Below are 17,746 nucleotides of genomic sequence, written 5' to 3' on the forward strand. Positions count from 1 at the left end.
AAATGTAACTCTAGCTCATTTTCACTTGCCTCTGCTGATGACTACTTTTCCCTTCAGACTTTGGCGATAACCCACCGCTACAACAACTTCAAGCTGGAACAGTTGCCTCATACATATTTTGAACTGAAATCATAAGAAAATAGTCCCCGACAAATAAGAGTTTGATGCAAATTTGAGTCTAGGAAACCCTTTGGCATATCTTAGCAGAGTTTTAGGGTCATGTCAAAATCCAATGCCAGCCATTTTTCTTTGGTATTAGGTTTTGTCATGAAATGTTCACACAGTATCAGCATGCTGGCTTTCTTTCTTAATCTGTTATCTACCTACCTACCCATTTATATATCATTCTCTTTCTTTTCTATTCTATTGTGTCATATTAGTTTATTATTTGTATGTGGGGGGGGGGGTTATTCATAGTAATTACTTTCTCTAAATTCTGAAACTTGAAAACTTTGACCAAGATCTAGATTTTGGGGCCCCAAATTTTAAGAAATCAAAATAATAAATAATAAGGCAGTAGAAGCTGACATTACCTCCATCTTTGCACATATGTTTATGATTTGGGGTCTTTGGTTTTTATTCTATCACAGTATGAATAAATGCCTTCAAGGCTAAAATTACATCACATCTCATGCAGAAAACTAATTCTATGAAATGAAATACCAAAATATAAAAATAAGCATCATGCTGTAGTTGGAATTATAAATTGGTTCTGATATCAGGACCTGTCTTTCTATACGTGGAGAAGGTTAGGGCTAGTTGGATCAGAAGCCACTTGAGAGATTATCGTTACTGCTTAGTTACGATGTTTTCTTCTCTCAAGAGTACTGAGTGTTTCCTATCAGGACATCCAGTTTTCTACTTGCCTTCTCAACTGTTGATTTATATGGCAGTACCTCCATTTTCTTGTAGCCCAGTTTTATACTCCTTATCAGGATTATACTTACTTATCCATGCTTAGTAAACACATGGTCCATGAGATAGAAATTTGAGAAATCTACCCTGGGAATGTGTAATTCAAGAAGCTAAATATTTCCAGATTTATCTGGCATTGGATTTTTAGTAGTTACTTAGCTTTTAATGCATAAGAATATTTCTTACCTCTACCAGATGAAGTTCACTATACTTTTATTTTTTTAATAAGCCAAATTATTATCACAATGCTATTCATCAAAGTGCCTAGTAATTCCAGGGAGTTTCTTAGAATAGTTTAATCATTAGCTTGTAGTCCCAAATTATTGAAATGGAATTCACTCTTTATATCTCTTGGAGAAGTTTAGAATATTCATTCAGAATCAAAATACTTATAGTTTGATATTCTGATCCTTGCTGAGACTTTCAGTTGAATTGTAATGGCCTCTAAAGAAGAGATTTGAAACTATGCCTTTTTTGGTGTATTTTATAGAGAAGTACTTTAAAACTTCATTTTATAGCAAGCAGCATTAATTTTATAAGAAAAAAAAATTGCTTGAGATCTAGCAACCAGTAGCCTCTCTGGAATTCAGTTCAGTTCAGTCACTCAGTCATGTCCAACTCTTTGCAACCCCATGGACTGCAGCATGACAGGCTTCCCTCTCCATCACCAACTCCCGGAACTTGTTCAGACTCATGTCCATTGAGTCGGTGATGCCATCCAACCATGTCATCCTCTTTTGTCCCCTTCTCCTCCTGCCTTCAATCTTTCCCAGCATCAGGGTCTTTTCCAGTGAATCAGTTCTTCGTATCAGGTGGCCAAAGTGTTGGAGCCTCAGCATCAGTCCTTCCAATGAATATTCCAGACTGATTTCCTGTAGAATTGACTGGTTTGATCAACCAGTAGCCCCTGGAATAAAAACACCCAATTTCTCGACCTAGTAAAGGAAAAATGAAAGGGAAAAAAAATCCTCCTGACTTTGTGATATAAATGGAAAGACTACGACAAGGTCACAACAAGAAACCATTGCTAATTATAAGTTTCAGCCTTTTATAATCTTTTTCCTCTCAAGAGTTCTAAGAATTTTTCTCTGTGTCTTGATTTGTCAAAATGGTGATGTAACTTAAATTATCCTCTGGCCCACCATTAAGGACCCAAATCCCATGAATTGCTGTCCTTGCTTCTGCCTGGTTGTCCAAAATTCTCCATTAAGGTTATGGAGTCCTCACTAAGTCCTCACTCTTAGTCCTTACTAAGCCAACTCTTCTTTCTTGATTGTAGATTTTCTTCCTCAACCCAGTTTAGTTCACTTCAGTCGATCAGTCATGTCCAACTCTTTGTGACCCCATGGACTACAGCACGCCAGTTCTCCCTGTCCATCACTAACTCCCAGAGTTTACTTAAACTTGGGTCCACTGAGTCAGTGGTGCCATCCAACCATCTCATCCTCTGTCATCCCCTTCTTCTCCTGCCTTCAATCTTTCCCAGCATCAGGGTCTTTTCAAATGAGTCAGCTCTTCATATCAGGTGGCCAAAGTATTGGAGTTTCAGCTTCAGCATCAGTCCTTCCAATGAATATTCAGGACTGATTTCCTTTAAGATGGACTGGTTCGATCTCCTTGCAGTCCAAGGGACTCTCAAGAGTCTCCTCCAATACCACAGTTCAGAAGCATCAATTCTTTGGCACTCAGTTTTCTTTATAGTCCAATTCTAACATCCATATGTGACTATTGGAAAAACCACAGCCTTGACTAGATGGACCTTTGTTGGCAAAAGTAATATCTCTGCTTTTTAGTATGCTGTCTAGGTTGGTCATAGCTTTTCTTCCAAGGAGCAAGTGTCTTTTAATTTCATGGCTGCAGTCACCATCTGCAGTGATTTTGGAGCCCCCAGAAATAAAGTCAGCCACTGTTTTCACTGTTTCCCCATCTATTTCCCATGAAGTGATGGGAACAGATGCCATGATCTTAGTTTTCTGAATGTTGAGTTTTAAGACAATTTTTTCACTCTCCTCTTTCACTTTCATCAAGAGGCTCTTTAGTTGTTCTTCACTTTCTACCATAAGGGTGATATCATTTGCATATCTGAGATTATTGATATTTCTTCCAGCAATCTTAATTCCAACTTGTGCTTCATTCAGCCCAGCATTTCTCTTGATGTACTCTGCGTATAAGTTAAATAAGTAGGGTGACAATATACAGCTTTGACGTACTCCTTTCCCTATTTGGAACCAGTCTGTTGTTCTATGTCCAGTTCTAACTGTTGCTTCTTGACCTTCATACAGATTTCTCAGGAGGCAGGTCAGGTGGTTTGGTATTCCCATCTCTTTAAGAATTTTCCACAGTTTCATTTCACAGTATCATTTTCCCATTTCTTTCCATTGGTAAGGACATTCTTTTTTAAGATGATCTTGCCTTCCGCAAGATATCAACTAATCTCCATTGTGTCAACCCACTTCCTTTTGGTAATGGGTGGTATCTAAATACATTTTCTCCAACAACCACTCTCTAAACTAGCCATGAGGCTACTATCAATATATTATGAGAAGTGTAACCACTCTGAGGAGGCAAGACCCTAGCTTCTAATTTTGGCTCTGCTGTGAAACTTGGTGTATCAGCTTGGACAAAGTCCTTGATTTCTTTGAGTCTCAGTTTCCTCCACTGTAACATAGGGAAACTCTTCAAGTCATAGAGAAGTGTGAAAGTCAAATGTTTGCATTTACAATCCAGAAGCATATTTTAAACAGCAAAGCACTACACAAATGTGATTTTTCTCTCAAAGGTAGAATGGGACTAGGGGGCCCCCTGAGGGTCCCAGATAGCATTGGGGTGTCCTGTCTGTGACCTTCTCCAGCCAATGATTGTAACTTTGTTTGTTCTGATGGTGCAAATTACTCCCTTTTCCTTTGCTAGATGACAAAATTATTTGTTGGATCATAAGAAATACGTTTTTGTGTTTCTGGTAATTTGCCAGCTCTGCCAGCCCTCTGGCAGAGCCTAATGCATGGTCAATTGGTTTTCATATCCTTAAGGCCAACTTCTATTAAATACCAAACTTCTATATTCAAAAGCAGACACATAAATAAACAAACTAGACTTGCTTTATTTTATGTCTCTTTCATGTCTCAAGGGTCTTTCCCTCCTGACCATATAAGAGAACTCTGGATAAACAGGTCCTAGAGCCCTCTCATGCCATCCATTGTTTTAAGTCACTTCAGTCGTGTCTGACTCTTTATGATCATTTGGGCTGTAGCCCACCAGCCTCCTCTGCCCATGGGATTCTCCAGGCAAAAATACTAGAGTGGGTTGCCATGCCCTCTTCCTGACCCAGGGATCAAACCTGTGTCTCTATGTCTCCTGCATTGGCAGGCAGACTCTTTACCACTAGTGCCACTTGGGAAGCCTCATGCCCTCTATTAAATCTATTTAAATTCAAAGTAGCTGAGTGTGGGGGAGGTTGGCTTCTTCTCCCTGTGTAAAGCCTCTGAAGTTTCTAATCCTTGATTACCAATCCTATCACCTACATCAATATTAAATTTTTTTTCATTTATATCTTAAAATCTTGATCTTGGCAAAAATACTGAGCTGTTCCTGGGGCAGCATTAGCCTTTAGTTTGGGGTTTTTCCTGAGGAGAAGCCCTTCTCAAAGTCTTATCCCCAGCCTACCTCTGCCCATCTCAATCTCAGACGTGAAGGGCTAGCAGAGCTGGCAAATTACCAACCAGGAGGGGTGCATGGGGACCTTTGCCTTCTGAAGGCTTCTGTCTGAAATCAGTGGTATCCCCAGCATAAGCTGGTACCTGTGACTTCTTCACTTTTCTTCCTTCCTTGCAGGCCCAGAACTGCCTCACTAAGCTATACAAGCTAGATAAGATGCAGTTCCGACAAACCATGAGGGATTATGTGAACAAGGACTCTCTCAATAACGTAGTGGACTTCTTGCATGCTTTGCTAGGATTTTGTATGGAGCCGGTCACTGACAGTAAGTAAAGCTGTGCCGAGTTCTAGGAGAAATCGCTGCGAGGTGAAGCAGGTAGTGTTTCTGAGACACCCTAAATCTGTGGTAATAGAATGGAGAGGAAAAGATATATGTTTGTGTGTGTGTGTGTGCATGCACGTGAGTCTTGTGTGTGATAAAATATAAATGTGAGAAGCTTGCCCATCATCTTTGATTATACATTTTGGAGGCCTTTTGAGGACAACTTAGCTCAGCAAATGGGAACTCAGCTCGGTAAAGCCATGACACCCTCATCTGCAGGGCCACTATCCTCACGCCCTGCTCACGGCATGCCTCTCTCTCAGGTGACTTTGTTGTGTGACTGCTGAGGCAAGGATCAAGGAACAAAAGAATATTTTCATTAGTTCAACAAAATGAAGTGAGCACCTTTTATGTGCTTGGTGATTTTTTCACAAGATAAAATAGGACAGAGAAAAAATGACTGCAGTAAACATAGTAGTAATGTAACTTCGATACACATACGCACTGAATTAAAAACAATGGACAAAGGGATCTATAGATAGGCCCATAAACTATAGGTTTATGGCTTTAAGAAAACTCCATCATAGAGCCCTGTATTACAGGGATAGACCAATGAACCCAAATGGCATCCATAATCAATGAACACTTTCAGTACCACTTGAATACAAATACAGTAATGGAATGAAGGTGATGCATGAAGCCTGAGTTGAGTAAAATACACATTTTAATTTAAAGCCTGGGAAGAAGCATCTTTTTAGTATAGGTTTTTATGGTTTATATAGTATTAATGTGATAATTATAGACAGGGAAATAGTGGAAACAGTGTCAGACTTTATTTTTTTGGGCTCCAAAATCACTGCAGATGGTGACTGCAGCCATGAAATTAAAAGACGCTTACTCCTTGGAAGGAAGGTTATGACAAACCTAGATAGCATATTGAAAAGCAGAGACATTACTTTGCCAACAAAGGTCCGTCTAGTCAAGGCTATGGGTTTTCCTGTGGTCATGTATGGATGTGAGAGTTGGACTGTGAAGAAAGCTGAGTGCTGAAGAATTGATCCTTTTGAACTGTGGTGTTGGAGAAGACTCTTGAGAGTCCCTTGGACTGCATGGCGATCCAACCAGTCCATTCTAAAGGAGATCAGTCCTGGGTGTTCTTTGGAAGGAATGATGCTAAAGCTGAAACTCCAGTACTTTGGCCATCTCATGCGAAGAGTTGACTCATTGGAAAAGACTCTGATGCTGGGAGGGATTGGGGGCAGGAGGAGAAGGGGATGACAAAAGATGAGATGGCTGGATGGCATCACTGACTCGATGGACGTGAGTTTGAGTGAACTCTGGGAGTTGGTGATGGACAGGGAGGCCTGGCGTGCTGAGATTCATGGGGTCGAAAAGAGTTGGACACGACTGAGTGACTGAACTGAACTGAATGTGATAGTGGTTGATTAGATTACAATGGAGATGTTTGATGGATTTAGAAAGTTTTTCTGTTTGTACCCCAGGCTTTATTATTTGGTTTTCACATTAAAGGAAAATATTGTTCCCCTATAGATTCCCTGAAATAATCTATGTTATTGAAGTTGCTTTAATCCAAGCACATAACAGATCTGAAAAACAATGAAGTAAGAATTGGGGTTGAGATACTGCAAGAGAAATTCTTGATTGCATTTTTTTCTCTTTTTAAACCTATTTGAGATAGAAACTATAAGAGCAGACTAAGACATTTCTTTCTGTAATGTAAAGTCTAAAGATAACCCACAGCCCTTCGACACAGACAGTGAGAGGTTAGTCATAAAGTATGTAATCAACACTTTAAAGCAGTGAATTCCCACTGAGATTCTTGAGAAGGTTAAGTGGCTCATAGTGAATCATCCAGCAGATGCACATACTCCTGTCTGATCTGTCTTGAAGCTGCAGGTAACTGGCCCCTAAGGTCCACAGGTGGCTTGCAAGCTTGCAATACTCTGGCAAGTCCACAGAACCCTGGAGTGTCCATGGAAATGGGAAAAACTGGCATAAACTGCCACGTTGGGTGATGGCCTCAGTTCAGTGGCATTTCATGTGTGAATGAGTTAGGCGGTGGCTCTGGGAGAGGTTGTAGATTTTTCCAACTTATATGCCCATGGAGTCTCTGGAAGCAAGAAGTTGCTAGAAGTCTTGTGTAGCTTTTGTCCAGAACTCAGTCTCATTTTTGGTTTCTGGTGCTGGTGTTAATTCCCCTACAGGACCCTGTCTCGTCTCTTCCCTCCACTGCCCCACTCACCTAGTTGGCCCTACCTCACTCCACTTCTCACAGACTGAACAGTTTCTGCTGAGAAACCAGCATTCCTCACCACCAAAAAAAAGCCAAATCAAGTCTGTCTCCATTGAGGGACCACTTAGTAAACCATCTTTTAAAAAAAATTATTGTCTATTTAACATTACTTAGGTTTAAAAATTTTTCTTAGGGTCAACAGTTGTCCTCTTTTTGTTGCTAAGATTCATTGATGAAAACCTCCACTAAGGGATGAAATATGTCATAGTAATAACCCTGAAGGAGATTATGAGCTGTTTATCTCTAAGTCCTCATTAGATGATCAAATCTGGAGTGGCTTCAATCCTCTGGTTCTGTATTTTTTGTGTGTGCATGCTCAGTTGCTCAGTTATGTCTGACTCTTTGCAACCCCATGGACTGCAGTCCACCAGGCTCCTCTGTCCATGAAATTTTCAGATAAGAATACTGAAGTGGGTTGCCAATATTTTGTGTAGCCCTTCACTAACTCCTGGATGCCAAGTACTTCATTACTTCTTTAAACATTGTACCTGAAAGGAAACACTGCCTTTAATTGATGCCTTTGCATTCCAGACAAGGCTGGGTTCGGAAATAACTTCACCACGGTGGACAACAAATCCACAGCCCAAAATGTGGAAGGCATCGTCGTCAGCGCAATGTTTAAATCCCTCATCACACGCTGCGCTTCAACTACTCATGAATTGCACAGCCCTGAGAATCTGGTGAGAAGCTCACCTTTTCCTCCCACAGGAGTTCTCAGTTTTATGCCATGACCTTGAGAAAGAGAAGTTGAAATCTAAAACTGTAAAGTTAAAATGTCTATGTGTTTTCCCAGTGTCACCAGCAACTCACGGTAGAAACCCAGCAATACCTTTCTCCTCCCTGTCACCTGTCATCGTACCTGCAGATAGGCTTATCTCTTCCATCTCAGAGGTTCTGTGGTAGTTGGTGAAATAGTTGCCAGGTATTCTGAGCCCTTCAGAAAGAAGGTGCTAGAGCCCAGCATGCTGGCTTGTGAAATAAACAAGAGTGTTATACCAAGCTTTTGTTTGAAACCGCATTTACTTTAATAACTAATTCAAATATGCTGCTGATCAGGTTTTGTCTTTTTTTATCAAACACCAATCTTTTAGCTACTGTTCACAAAAGACTGTGTTAATTAAACCACCAAGGCCACAAGTAGAGAGCACCAGGTTTTAAAAGATTAGTGTTTATTGCTGCCAAGAAGATTGTGGTTTGGGATAGTAAAATAAAGATGAAGACTGACACATCTGACATGACTAAATGAATTCAGGTCTCTCAGAGGAGTAAAGAAGCATTTCTGTATCTTACTAATCTGTTAGCTATAATGACTTCTATGCAGAAATCAGCCCATTGACACATATGGACACTATCTGCTAATCTACTTAAAACAGAGAAATAGTTTTAAGTTCTTCTAAATCACTGAAACTATGTAGTCACTTGAGATAAAACAAAACCCCGAATGAAAAGGAGTTTGATTTTACTGATTGTCAAGCCTCCCAACAAGGTTCTTGGAGGTTGAGAATAACTTGCATACCATCCATGTGTTCAATTTGGTCATGGCAAGAAGTAATTTGACAAGTTGATTATAGCATATATGAACTCTTATAAGTCTTACCCTACATGTGCATGTATAGAAGAAATACTACATTTCTTAATTGTATTTAAATCAATTTAAATTTGGCTTTGAACCTCCATTCCACCGGAATGGCTGGAAGTTGAACCTCACTCATTCTTGGGTCTCCCAGCTTCAGAGAGTAGGGCAAATATTCTGAAGTCTTAGGTAGGACCCAGGGCTTGTGGTGAGGCTCCATGGGTGTCAAGCATCAGTTATATCTGTTTGTTCGCATGGTGCTCTCTGCTGCTTAAGGATGGGCACTCTGGTGAATTTGGAACCCTTGTTTTTTGGAGTCTTGCCTTCCATGGAGGAGCTACCACATTGCAGAGTGAGAGCATAAGGCCTTCTTCTCACAGGACCAAAAGGACACTTTATGTTTTCCTCAGTGGCCCTTCCTTCTGCTTTTCTAAAGATCATGGGCATAACTGTCCCAGTGGTCTTAGATTTTGAAATCCAAAGCTCTAAGGTGTTGTTTAGGCTTCTATTTTCTTCTTTGTCATGAACCTTTCCTAAGACACAGAATATACTAACTACCTTCTTAGAGAAGACAGATGGGGAAATGCTGAATGCAAAGCTTAATATCTTAAAAAAAAGAAAAAAGTCCTGCATTAAATATTGAATCACTAATACATTGGTTTTAATAGCCTTGTGTCTTTGTAAGTCTATAGTCAAGTTCATGCTCAAATGAGCTACAACATACATATTATTTGCTAAGTCTATGTAGAAAAATGTATCATCCTTGAATGTCAGGCTCTATTAGAATTGTCTAGAAGGTTTAGCATAATTTATCACAGTGATGCCAAAAATTTGGAGACGTTGAACAGCGACTGAAATCCCTAGTCTAGACAAAATTCTGATTCCCTTATTTTTGCAGGCATCTCTTCTGAAGTCCCAAGAGACATAATTAAAAATTTGGAGGTTCAGTTGTTATAAAAGTATAAACTGATGTCTTTCTAATGTCACAGCCAACTTTCTAAATATGTAGCATGGTGACTATCTTTTTTGATACTAAGAATGACAGGCAAGGTTTTTAGTAATGTTACCACGGGAACAATGGAGGGGCAGGATACCATTAGTTGCACTATAGTAATCTCTCTTCCTTTTATGATCCCAAGGCTCATCTAAGTCCAAGGAATTACCTTCTACCCCTCTTCCTATGAATATTCTTCAAAGACACAACTATCTTTCTTTCCCCACACTTTCCTTCTGGCCTCCAAATAGGGGCTGTATTGTGACATCCGTCAGCTGGTCCAGTTTATCAAGGAGGCCAATGGGAATGTCTTCAGGAGAGTGGCCCTCAGCGCTTTGCTTGACAGTGCTGAGAAGTTGGCACCAGGGAAAAAGGTGGAGGAAAATGAACCGGAATCTAAGCCTGGAAGAGGAAAAAGGTTGGAAGCTTGAGCTCTCTGAATGTGAGGGTTTGCCCAGTCTGTAGAATATAATGTCCTGTTGTATTGTCCATGATGTGAAATTCCAGGGCAGGGATGAAGGACTGTCCTGTATGAGTGATAGCACTGGCAGGGCCCAGGTGCAGCCTAGAAAACGGAAGAGTTTCCTATTAAACAAATGCTGCCTCTGTATGAATCAGAGCTCAGTTGATCCCAAACTTTCATACACTTGAACCTTACTTCATAGCTCTTACTTATATAGTAAAATGTTATCTATGTTTTAGTCCCTTCAATAGGTATCATTTATATTTTTTGTCCAGAAAGTAAAAGCAATTGCTGATACCGTATCATTCTGTTCAGTAAGTAATATTTTTAACATGGTGAAAGATAAACAACTGAGACATGTCCAATTATGTTTTCTTCTAGTAAACATGAATTTAAGGGCTTTGCAGGTAGCTCAGTGGTAAAGATTCTGTCTGCCAGTGCAGGAGATATGGGCTCACTTCTGGGTCAGGAAGATCCCCTGGAGAAGGAAATGGCAACCAATTCCAGTATTCTTGCTAGGAAATTCCATGGACAGAGGAGCCTGGCAGGCTATAGTCCATGGGGTCACAAAGAGTTGGACATGACTTAGTGTCTAAACAACAATAAGAAACATGAATTTATTGTATGCCTGTTCTGTAAGAAATGTCACTTATGAAGATTAAAAGAAATGCCTCAATTTAACATCCTGCCTGCAGTTACTGCCTCTGTGTGCAATGATGGCATTATAGTGTTCTCAGGCAATAATGCAGCTAGGTAGTAAGTTAAATGGTAGGACATAAATTCCATAGCACATAGACTCATGATGGTATAGGGGGTGTGCAGTCCATTTAGGTTGTCTGTAACAGTGTTTTGCTTTATGAAGTCTATGAATTACTGAGAAGTGGTGTCCTGCTCTGCTGTGATTGGTGGAATGCACCATTTGCACAGGTCAGAGGCGGGAAGCGTGGTGGATAAAGGCCCGGTGACCGCCGCACCTGAGGAATGTCGCAGCTTTATGTCCGGTCGCCCCTCACAGACTCCAGAGCAGTAAGTAGAATTAGCTTTGTCTCCAATGCAATGGGCTGAGCACTTCCCCCTAGAAGAAATTCTATTTCCCAAGCTGCTATTTACTTTTCCTATCTGCTGAACTTCTCCTTGCTTCTGCCCTTTACTTTTCATTCCCATGTGGCTTATCTCTACAGGCTCAAATCGCAAGTAATCAACTTCATGCTTCCAGGAAGCCTCCCTCACTGCCTTTCCTATTTCCCGCCCCTACCCCACTCTGTCTTCCATGCACAATCTTGCAGGTAAATCTTGAAAAGTAGCATGGATAGCAGGTACGAGGGTGATGTCATCCACTTTCTTGCTTAAAATATCTCTTATAAATCACTTACAACTGTCAATAATTGAAGCTTTATCCAGAAATATATAAGATAATCTTCTCTCATGTCCAGCTTTACCTGAAACAGACTCATCCGTTTCATCTTGGTTCTCTCCAGAGATCCAGTCCACTGCCTCTGATATCAATTTATTTCCACTTTTGATAATGGTAATATCAAAAGCATCATGAAAATAGTGCCCCCAGAAAATGTTAGGATTATTGTAAAAACTAAATACAGTCTAGTTCTATGCAAGACTTATTTGTATTCATTCTTCTTTTGAGACCTATTTACTCGTAAGTGATGTTGATCAATACTTAAAATGTGATCCTTTTAGTATGCCATTCTATCTCCCATAACCATTATTTAGTACAAAATGATTATTCTTCCAGAAATTCTGTAGGGTATTCTAGGTTTTATGGTATCCCCTCTGTACGGTCAAGGAAGTCATGTCATCACATAGGACCCTGGCAACCCACAACAAGCATGCAAAACCTTTAAGGAACAAAAAGCCTGCACAGTTCTTATAGCCCTTCAAAATTTTAGAAACTGCCCCTAAAATGAGTGGGTAAAAGTAGTTCAATTGCTCAGTCGTGTCCAACTCTCTGCAACCCCATGGACTGCAGCATGCCAGGCTTCCCTGTCCATCACCAATTCCCGGAGCTTGTTCACTCTTGTCCATCGAGTCAGTGATGCAAGTAAGGAGAAGGTAAATCAACTCCATGGGTCCAGCGACCATGTGAGTTTTTACTTAACTACTACAGCCCCAGTGCCTCAATGGGCCTTGCTGGGTCCATAGTAGGCTCTCAATATATATCAAGAATGAATGTATGACAGTCAATGAAAGGATGGACTTATTGAATTACCATTAAGCCTTTGTCTTCTTTAATTTCTATTCTCAAAATTGAAGTTTAGTTTTTCCTTTAAAGAAGTTTTTAAGGACATAGTAAAAACCCAAACATAAGTTCTAAGAGGAAAAAAAAATGTGAAAGGCAAAGATTTGTCTGTAGCTGAATAACCAACCACAAGACTAGTTAAAAGTCCTTATATGCAGAATCTATCCAAAAAAAAATGAGAGAGGACTTTTTTCCCCCAAAATAACACTAACAACTATTGAGTTAATCTGAACAATAAGAATGATTTAATAAGTTAACTAGATTTAAAACATAAAACTATCTACTTTGATAGGTGATCTAGTTTCCTCAATTGCAGATACTCTTTCTGTAGTTTTATAAATACCACCTGATTTCTTAGCATTTAGCACATGTCTATTCTCTCCCTTGAGGAAAGATACATGTTTTAATATGCCTCTACATAGCAATTTGCACTTGGAGGGATGTCGTAGAATGTCAAGTATGGGAATTTCCCCTGATCCAAGTGGGCCCAGGAGATGAGCTGCCACATGTCCTCTGTTTAGCACTGAAGAAAGGTAGGTGAGTAATCTTGGCTCCTACTCTGTCTTCTCTCTCTCTGTTCCCATTCCCTCCCCTTCATACCCTTTGCTTCTCCATTTTCCCTCTTAAAAATCACATTAACTGAGTGATATTAAAAGCAGTTGTATGTGCCCGTTTCTCTGAAACTCATGATTGATACATACCCTTTGGACAAAGCTGATATGGCACTTTATTGTAAAGCTGATCAATTATAGCTTCCCTGGATATTTCCCCACTCAGGCCACATAGTCAATACTCTCATGTTACACATTCTCTCAGTGTTACAAAATGTTACACAATACTCTCAATGTTACACATTCCCCAAAGATAAAAAATGCTTCATACACTGTGAGCATTTGATAAAATAACAGGGAAGTCAAATTTGGAAACACTGATTTAAATTCACACTGTAGGGCTTCCCTGGTGGCTCAGGCAGTAAAGAGTCCACCTGTAATGTGGGAGACCTGGGTTCGATCCCTGGTTTGGGAGTATCCCCTGGAGGAGGGCATGGCAACCCACTCCAGTGTTCTTGCCTGGAGAATCCCCATGGACAAAGAAGTCTGGTGGGCTATAGGCCATGAGGTCGCAAAGAGTTAGACATGACTGAGCGACAAAGCACCACAATATTTGAGAAGCAGAATGTCCTGAATGAAAATAATAATTAAAAATTTTGGGCTTCCCTGGTGGCTCAGTGTTTAAGAATCTGCCTGGCAATACAGGAGACAAGGGTTCAATCTCTTATCTGAGAAGATCCCACATGCCACAGGGCGACTAAGCCCGCATATCACAACTACTGAGCCTCGTGCTCTGGAACCCAGAAGCTACAACTGCTGAGCCCATGCACCGCAACTACTGAAGCCTGTGTGCTGAGAGCCTGTGCTCCACAACGAGGGTAGACCCCACGACGAGAAACCCTCCCACTGCAGCCAGAGAGTAGCCCTGACAGCAACAGAGACCGAGCACAGCCAGAAATGAATACATACAATTATTTTTAAAATGATAGCTAAAGGTTTTTATTACTCTCATGACATTTTGAGAGAGAAAATCTACATCCCTCTATAAATATCCCCAGAAAATGATTGCTTTTATACAGTACTATCAAATTTTAGGTAGATCCCAGGTATAACCCCAATGCTTATAAATAAATCATTACCTAAAACCCCCAAAACAAATTTCATCATATGTTACTCTTTTCTCTAACCTTTTCTTTCCAAATGACTAAAGTAATATATGTTGATCAAGTTGCCAAATGTGGAAAACACACACACAAAAACATAGAGAAAAATAATTTTAAAATCAAAATACCTTCAACCACTGTCAACATTTGGTATATTATGTTGGATACACATTTGAGCATGTGTACACACAAGTTTACACACACACACATAATCACATATGTGCTTCTTTAAAAAAATTAACCTGATGATAACCTGCTTAATCCATTTATTTGACCACTGCCTTTTAACTTTACAGTATATCATGAATGTACCCCTTTTCATTAGTCTTATGAAAATAGCATTTTAATGACTATGGAGGGTGCCATCTTACAGAAGTCCCAGAATTTCTTCGACTCTTTGCCTAGAATTGAATATTGAAATTGTTTCCAGTGTTTTAACATTGGCCCAAAATCTCAGTGAGCATCTAGCATCTTAGTATGTTGTTCCATCATTTCCTGGGAATAACTTCCTGGAAGTTGAATTTCTGTGTCCTTGTTGTAGACATAGGCTTTACATCACGTATTACCAAATTACCTTCCAGAAAGGTAAAATCATTCTACCTCACCATGACTGTATCATAGTACCCTTGCTTTCTCTCCGTCTCCCTACCCCTTCTTAATCTTTGTCTTTTTAATGAGTGAAAATAGGGATCTGATTTCAACTGGCCCTTTTTTTGTTAATACCTAATGAAATTAAACTCTGTATTACCATTGGCCACTTGTCTTTCTCCTCTTGTGAAATGGCCTAGTCAAAAATCCCTTTGGCAGTGTTCCCATTTGTCTTATTAAGTCAGACTAAACTTTTTTTTTTTACTTTTAAGCCTTAAGATTCTTTGACATAAGAACGGTAAATAATCAGGCATCATAAAAATAACAGTGAAAAATTATGGTATGATGCATTCCCTGGGTGTGGTGATTATATTTTATTTATTCATGCATTCAAATATTTGTACAGTTCTGAGGTGGAGATGAGGGTGGAATATGGTACGACACACTGCTCAGGGAACTTCAAAGAAAAAGTTAAATATTTACTGACACTCTAAGCGTTTTTTTATGACCCACACTCACAGACGATTACCTGCAATAATATTTAGTCTTACATTATGGTTGAAACAAAATGATGACCTCAACTTGACAGCTGAGCTGTAACTATTCTCAGGAAGAGCTCAGGGAGTCAAGCTGGGTCTTCTGCCTTCCATTCCCACTCTGCCCCTTGCTAATCCCAGCCCATCATAGGTCATCCTGCATGATTTGCCTCCATGTCACTGACAGGAGGTTGAAAGAGAGTTAAAAGACTTTCACATGTGTTGTCAGACATTTAATCATCCCCTTGCCTGCTTTCAGCGATGAACAAATGCAAGGGGGAAACCTGGGGCGAAAAGATTTCTGGCGCAAGATGTTCAAATCCCAGAGTGCGGCGAGCGACACCAGCAGCCAGTCTGAGCAAGACACTTCAGAATGTACCACCGCCCATTCAGGGACCACCTCTGACAGGCGCGCCCGCTCCCGGTCCCGCAGGATTTCACTCCGGAAGAAGCTTAAACTTCCCATAGGTAAAAGTATGTCTTTTTTATTTTATGGATTCTCTTATTCCCTGCCATGTCCTCAGATCAGCTCATAATCAGAACAGAGCAATTCATGGGAAAGTAGAGAAAGGGAAAGCTTTCAAGTCACAAACCCTAGGGTGATTCATTCATTCATTCATTTCTTTCAGCAGGTATTTCTCAAACCTTTTACTGTGAGCTTCTAGGGTGTGCAAACACTGTGCTAAACTTCAGTGATTAAATGATGAGCAGCATTTCACAGTGTCTGACTCTGCTGAACTTAGAATCTATGAGGGGTGGCAACCACTAAAGCAGATCATTATACAACAAAGTATAGTTGCAAGCTATGAATTTTATGAAGGAAATCTACATGGTGCTGTAAAAGCATGCAATAGCAAGACCCAATCTAAATAGGAAGAGGAGACAGAAATCAGGGAAGGCATCCTGAAGCAAGTGACATTAATATCTGCAGAGTACTTGGGAGAAGGAGGAAGGAGAGCACTCCAAGTGGTAGCAATGCAATATGCAAAGGTATTAGGAGGGAGGGACATGGAAGAACTGAGACAAGAGCATCTCTATGACAATGGTGGAGCCATAGAGACCAGAGTATTGTGGGCCTTGCAGGTCACCTGGCTCTTCATCTTTTAGCCCTACAGAGGCCAGATGGGATGTTGAACAGGGGGGTAACATAAGCCATAAGCAAGTAGATTTTTTTTCTAGAAGATCACTGCATGGAAAACATACTGGAGGCAGCATGAGTGGATAAGGGAGATCAGATAGAAAGCTGCATTATGGTCCAGGTATAAGTAACAGTAGCTTAGACTGGGTGGTGACCATGTAGACGGAAAGAAATGGACATATTTGAAAGATACTTAGGAGGTAAAATCGACAGGACTTAATGGAAGATGTGAAATTTGACAAGGACTACATGGATTACACTTTTAATCACCCAAGAGGCCCAGGTTCTTTTTGTCCTGATCTTAGTCATGTGATCTTATAGTCCAACAGTGAATGTTTTGGTTCAAAGCATGTACATTTTGAAAACAATTTTTGTTCACTTTTGTTTACATTGGGTCCTGTAATTTTCATTGCTTTTTGGGCCCATGCCAACATTTTTGTCTAATCCATTTGGGAGAAAATGCTATAATGGTCTAATTTTTTTAAAAATTATTAACTAGGAAACTGGCTGAAACGTTCATCTCTCTCGGGCCTGGCAGACGGCGTGGAAGACCTCCTGGACATCAGTTCTGTGGACCGCCTGTCTTTCATCAGGCAAAGCTCCAAGGTAAACAGGACGTTACTTACGTAAGGGAATGTTGTAGTCACTAATAGAAAAATGTCAGGGCTGAGAAGTGCAAAACACCTGGAGGGGCTGAAGAAATTCTCTTCACGTTTAGTAAGTTTGGGGAACTTAAATGAACTATGGAAACAAAGATGCCTTAGTATTCAGATCAGATCAGTCGCTCAGTTGTGTCCAACTCTTTGCTACCCCATGAATCGCAGCATGCCAGGCCTCCCTGTCCATCAACTCCCGGAGTTCACTCAGACTCACGTCCATCGAGACAGTTATGCCATCCAGCCATCTCATCCTCTGTCGTCCCCTTCTCCTTCTGCCCCCAATCCCTCCCAGCATAAGAGTCTTTTCCAATAAGTCAACTCTTTGCATGAGATGGCCAAAGTACTGGAGTTTCAGCTTTAGCATCATTCCTTCCAAAGAAATCCCAGGGCCGATCTCCTTCAGAATGGACTGGTTGGATCTCCTTGCAGTCCAAGGGACTCTCAAGAGCTTCTCCAACACCACAGTTCAAAAGCATCAATTCTTTGGCGCTCAGCCTTCTTCACAGTCCAACTCTCACATCCACACATGACCACAGGAAAAACCATAGCCTTGACTAGACGAACCTTTGTTGGCAAAGTAATATCTCTGCTTTTCAATATGCTATCTAGGTTGGTCATAACC

The 17,746-nt window shown here is 40.4% G+C and overlaps 1 protein-coding gene across 13 annotated transcripts in view; it reads left to right on the forward strand.

The window, feature by feature from the left end:
* Nucleotides 1-17,746, forward strand: part of UNC80 (unc-80 homolog, NALCN channel complex subunit) — a 230,571-nt gene that overhangs the window by 55,978 nt on the left and 156,847 nt on the right. For 11 of the 13 annotated variants that reach the window (XM_059875656.1, XM_059875640.1, XM_024976253.2 and 8 more), the window contains exons 15-20: nt 4,747-4,894; nt 7,737-7,885; nt 10,024-10,190; nt 11,163-11,261; nt 15,587-15,801; nt 16,965-17,071. In XM_059875656.1, coding sequence (XP_059731639.1) covers nt 4,747-4,894; nt 7,737-7,885; nt 10,024-10,190; nt 11,163-11,261; nt 15,587-15,801; nt 16,965-17,071 — 885 coding nt within the window. The remainder of the gene's footprint in view (nt 1-4,746; nt 4,895-7,736; nt 7,886-10,023; nt 10,191-11,162; nt 11,262-15,586; nt 15,802-16,964; nt 17,072-17,746) is intronic. The other 2 variants (XM_059875643.1, XM_059875657.1) reach the window with 1 other exon arrangement.

Source organism: Bos taurus, chromosome 2, assembly GCF_002263795.3.
Source record: "Bos taurus isolate L1 Dominette 01449 registration number 42190680 breed Hereford chromosome 2, ARS-UCD2.0, whole genome shotgun sequence".
Classification (NCBI taxonomy): domain Eukaryota; kingdom Metazoa; phylum Chordata; class Mammalia; order Artiodactyla; family Bovidae; genus Bos; species Bos taurus.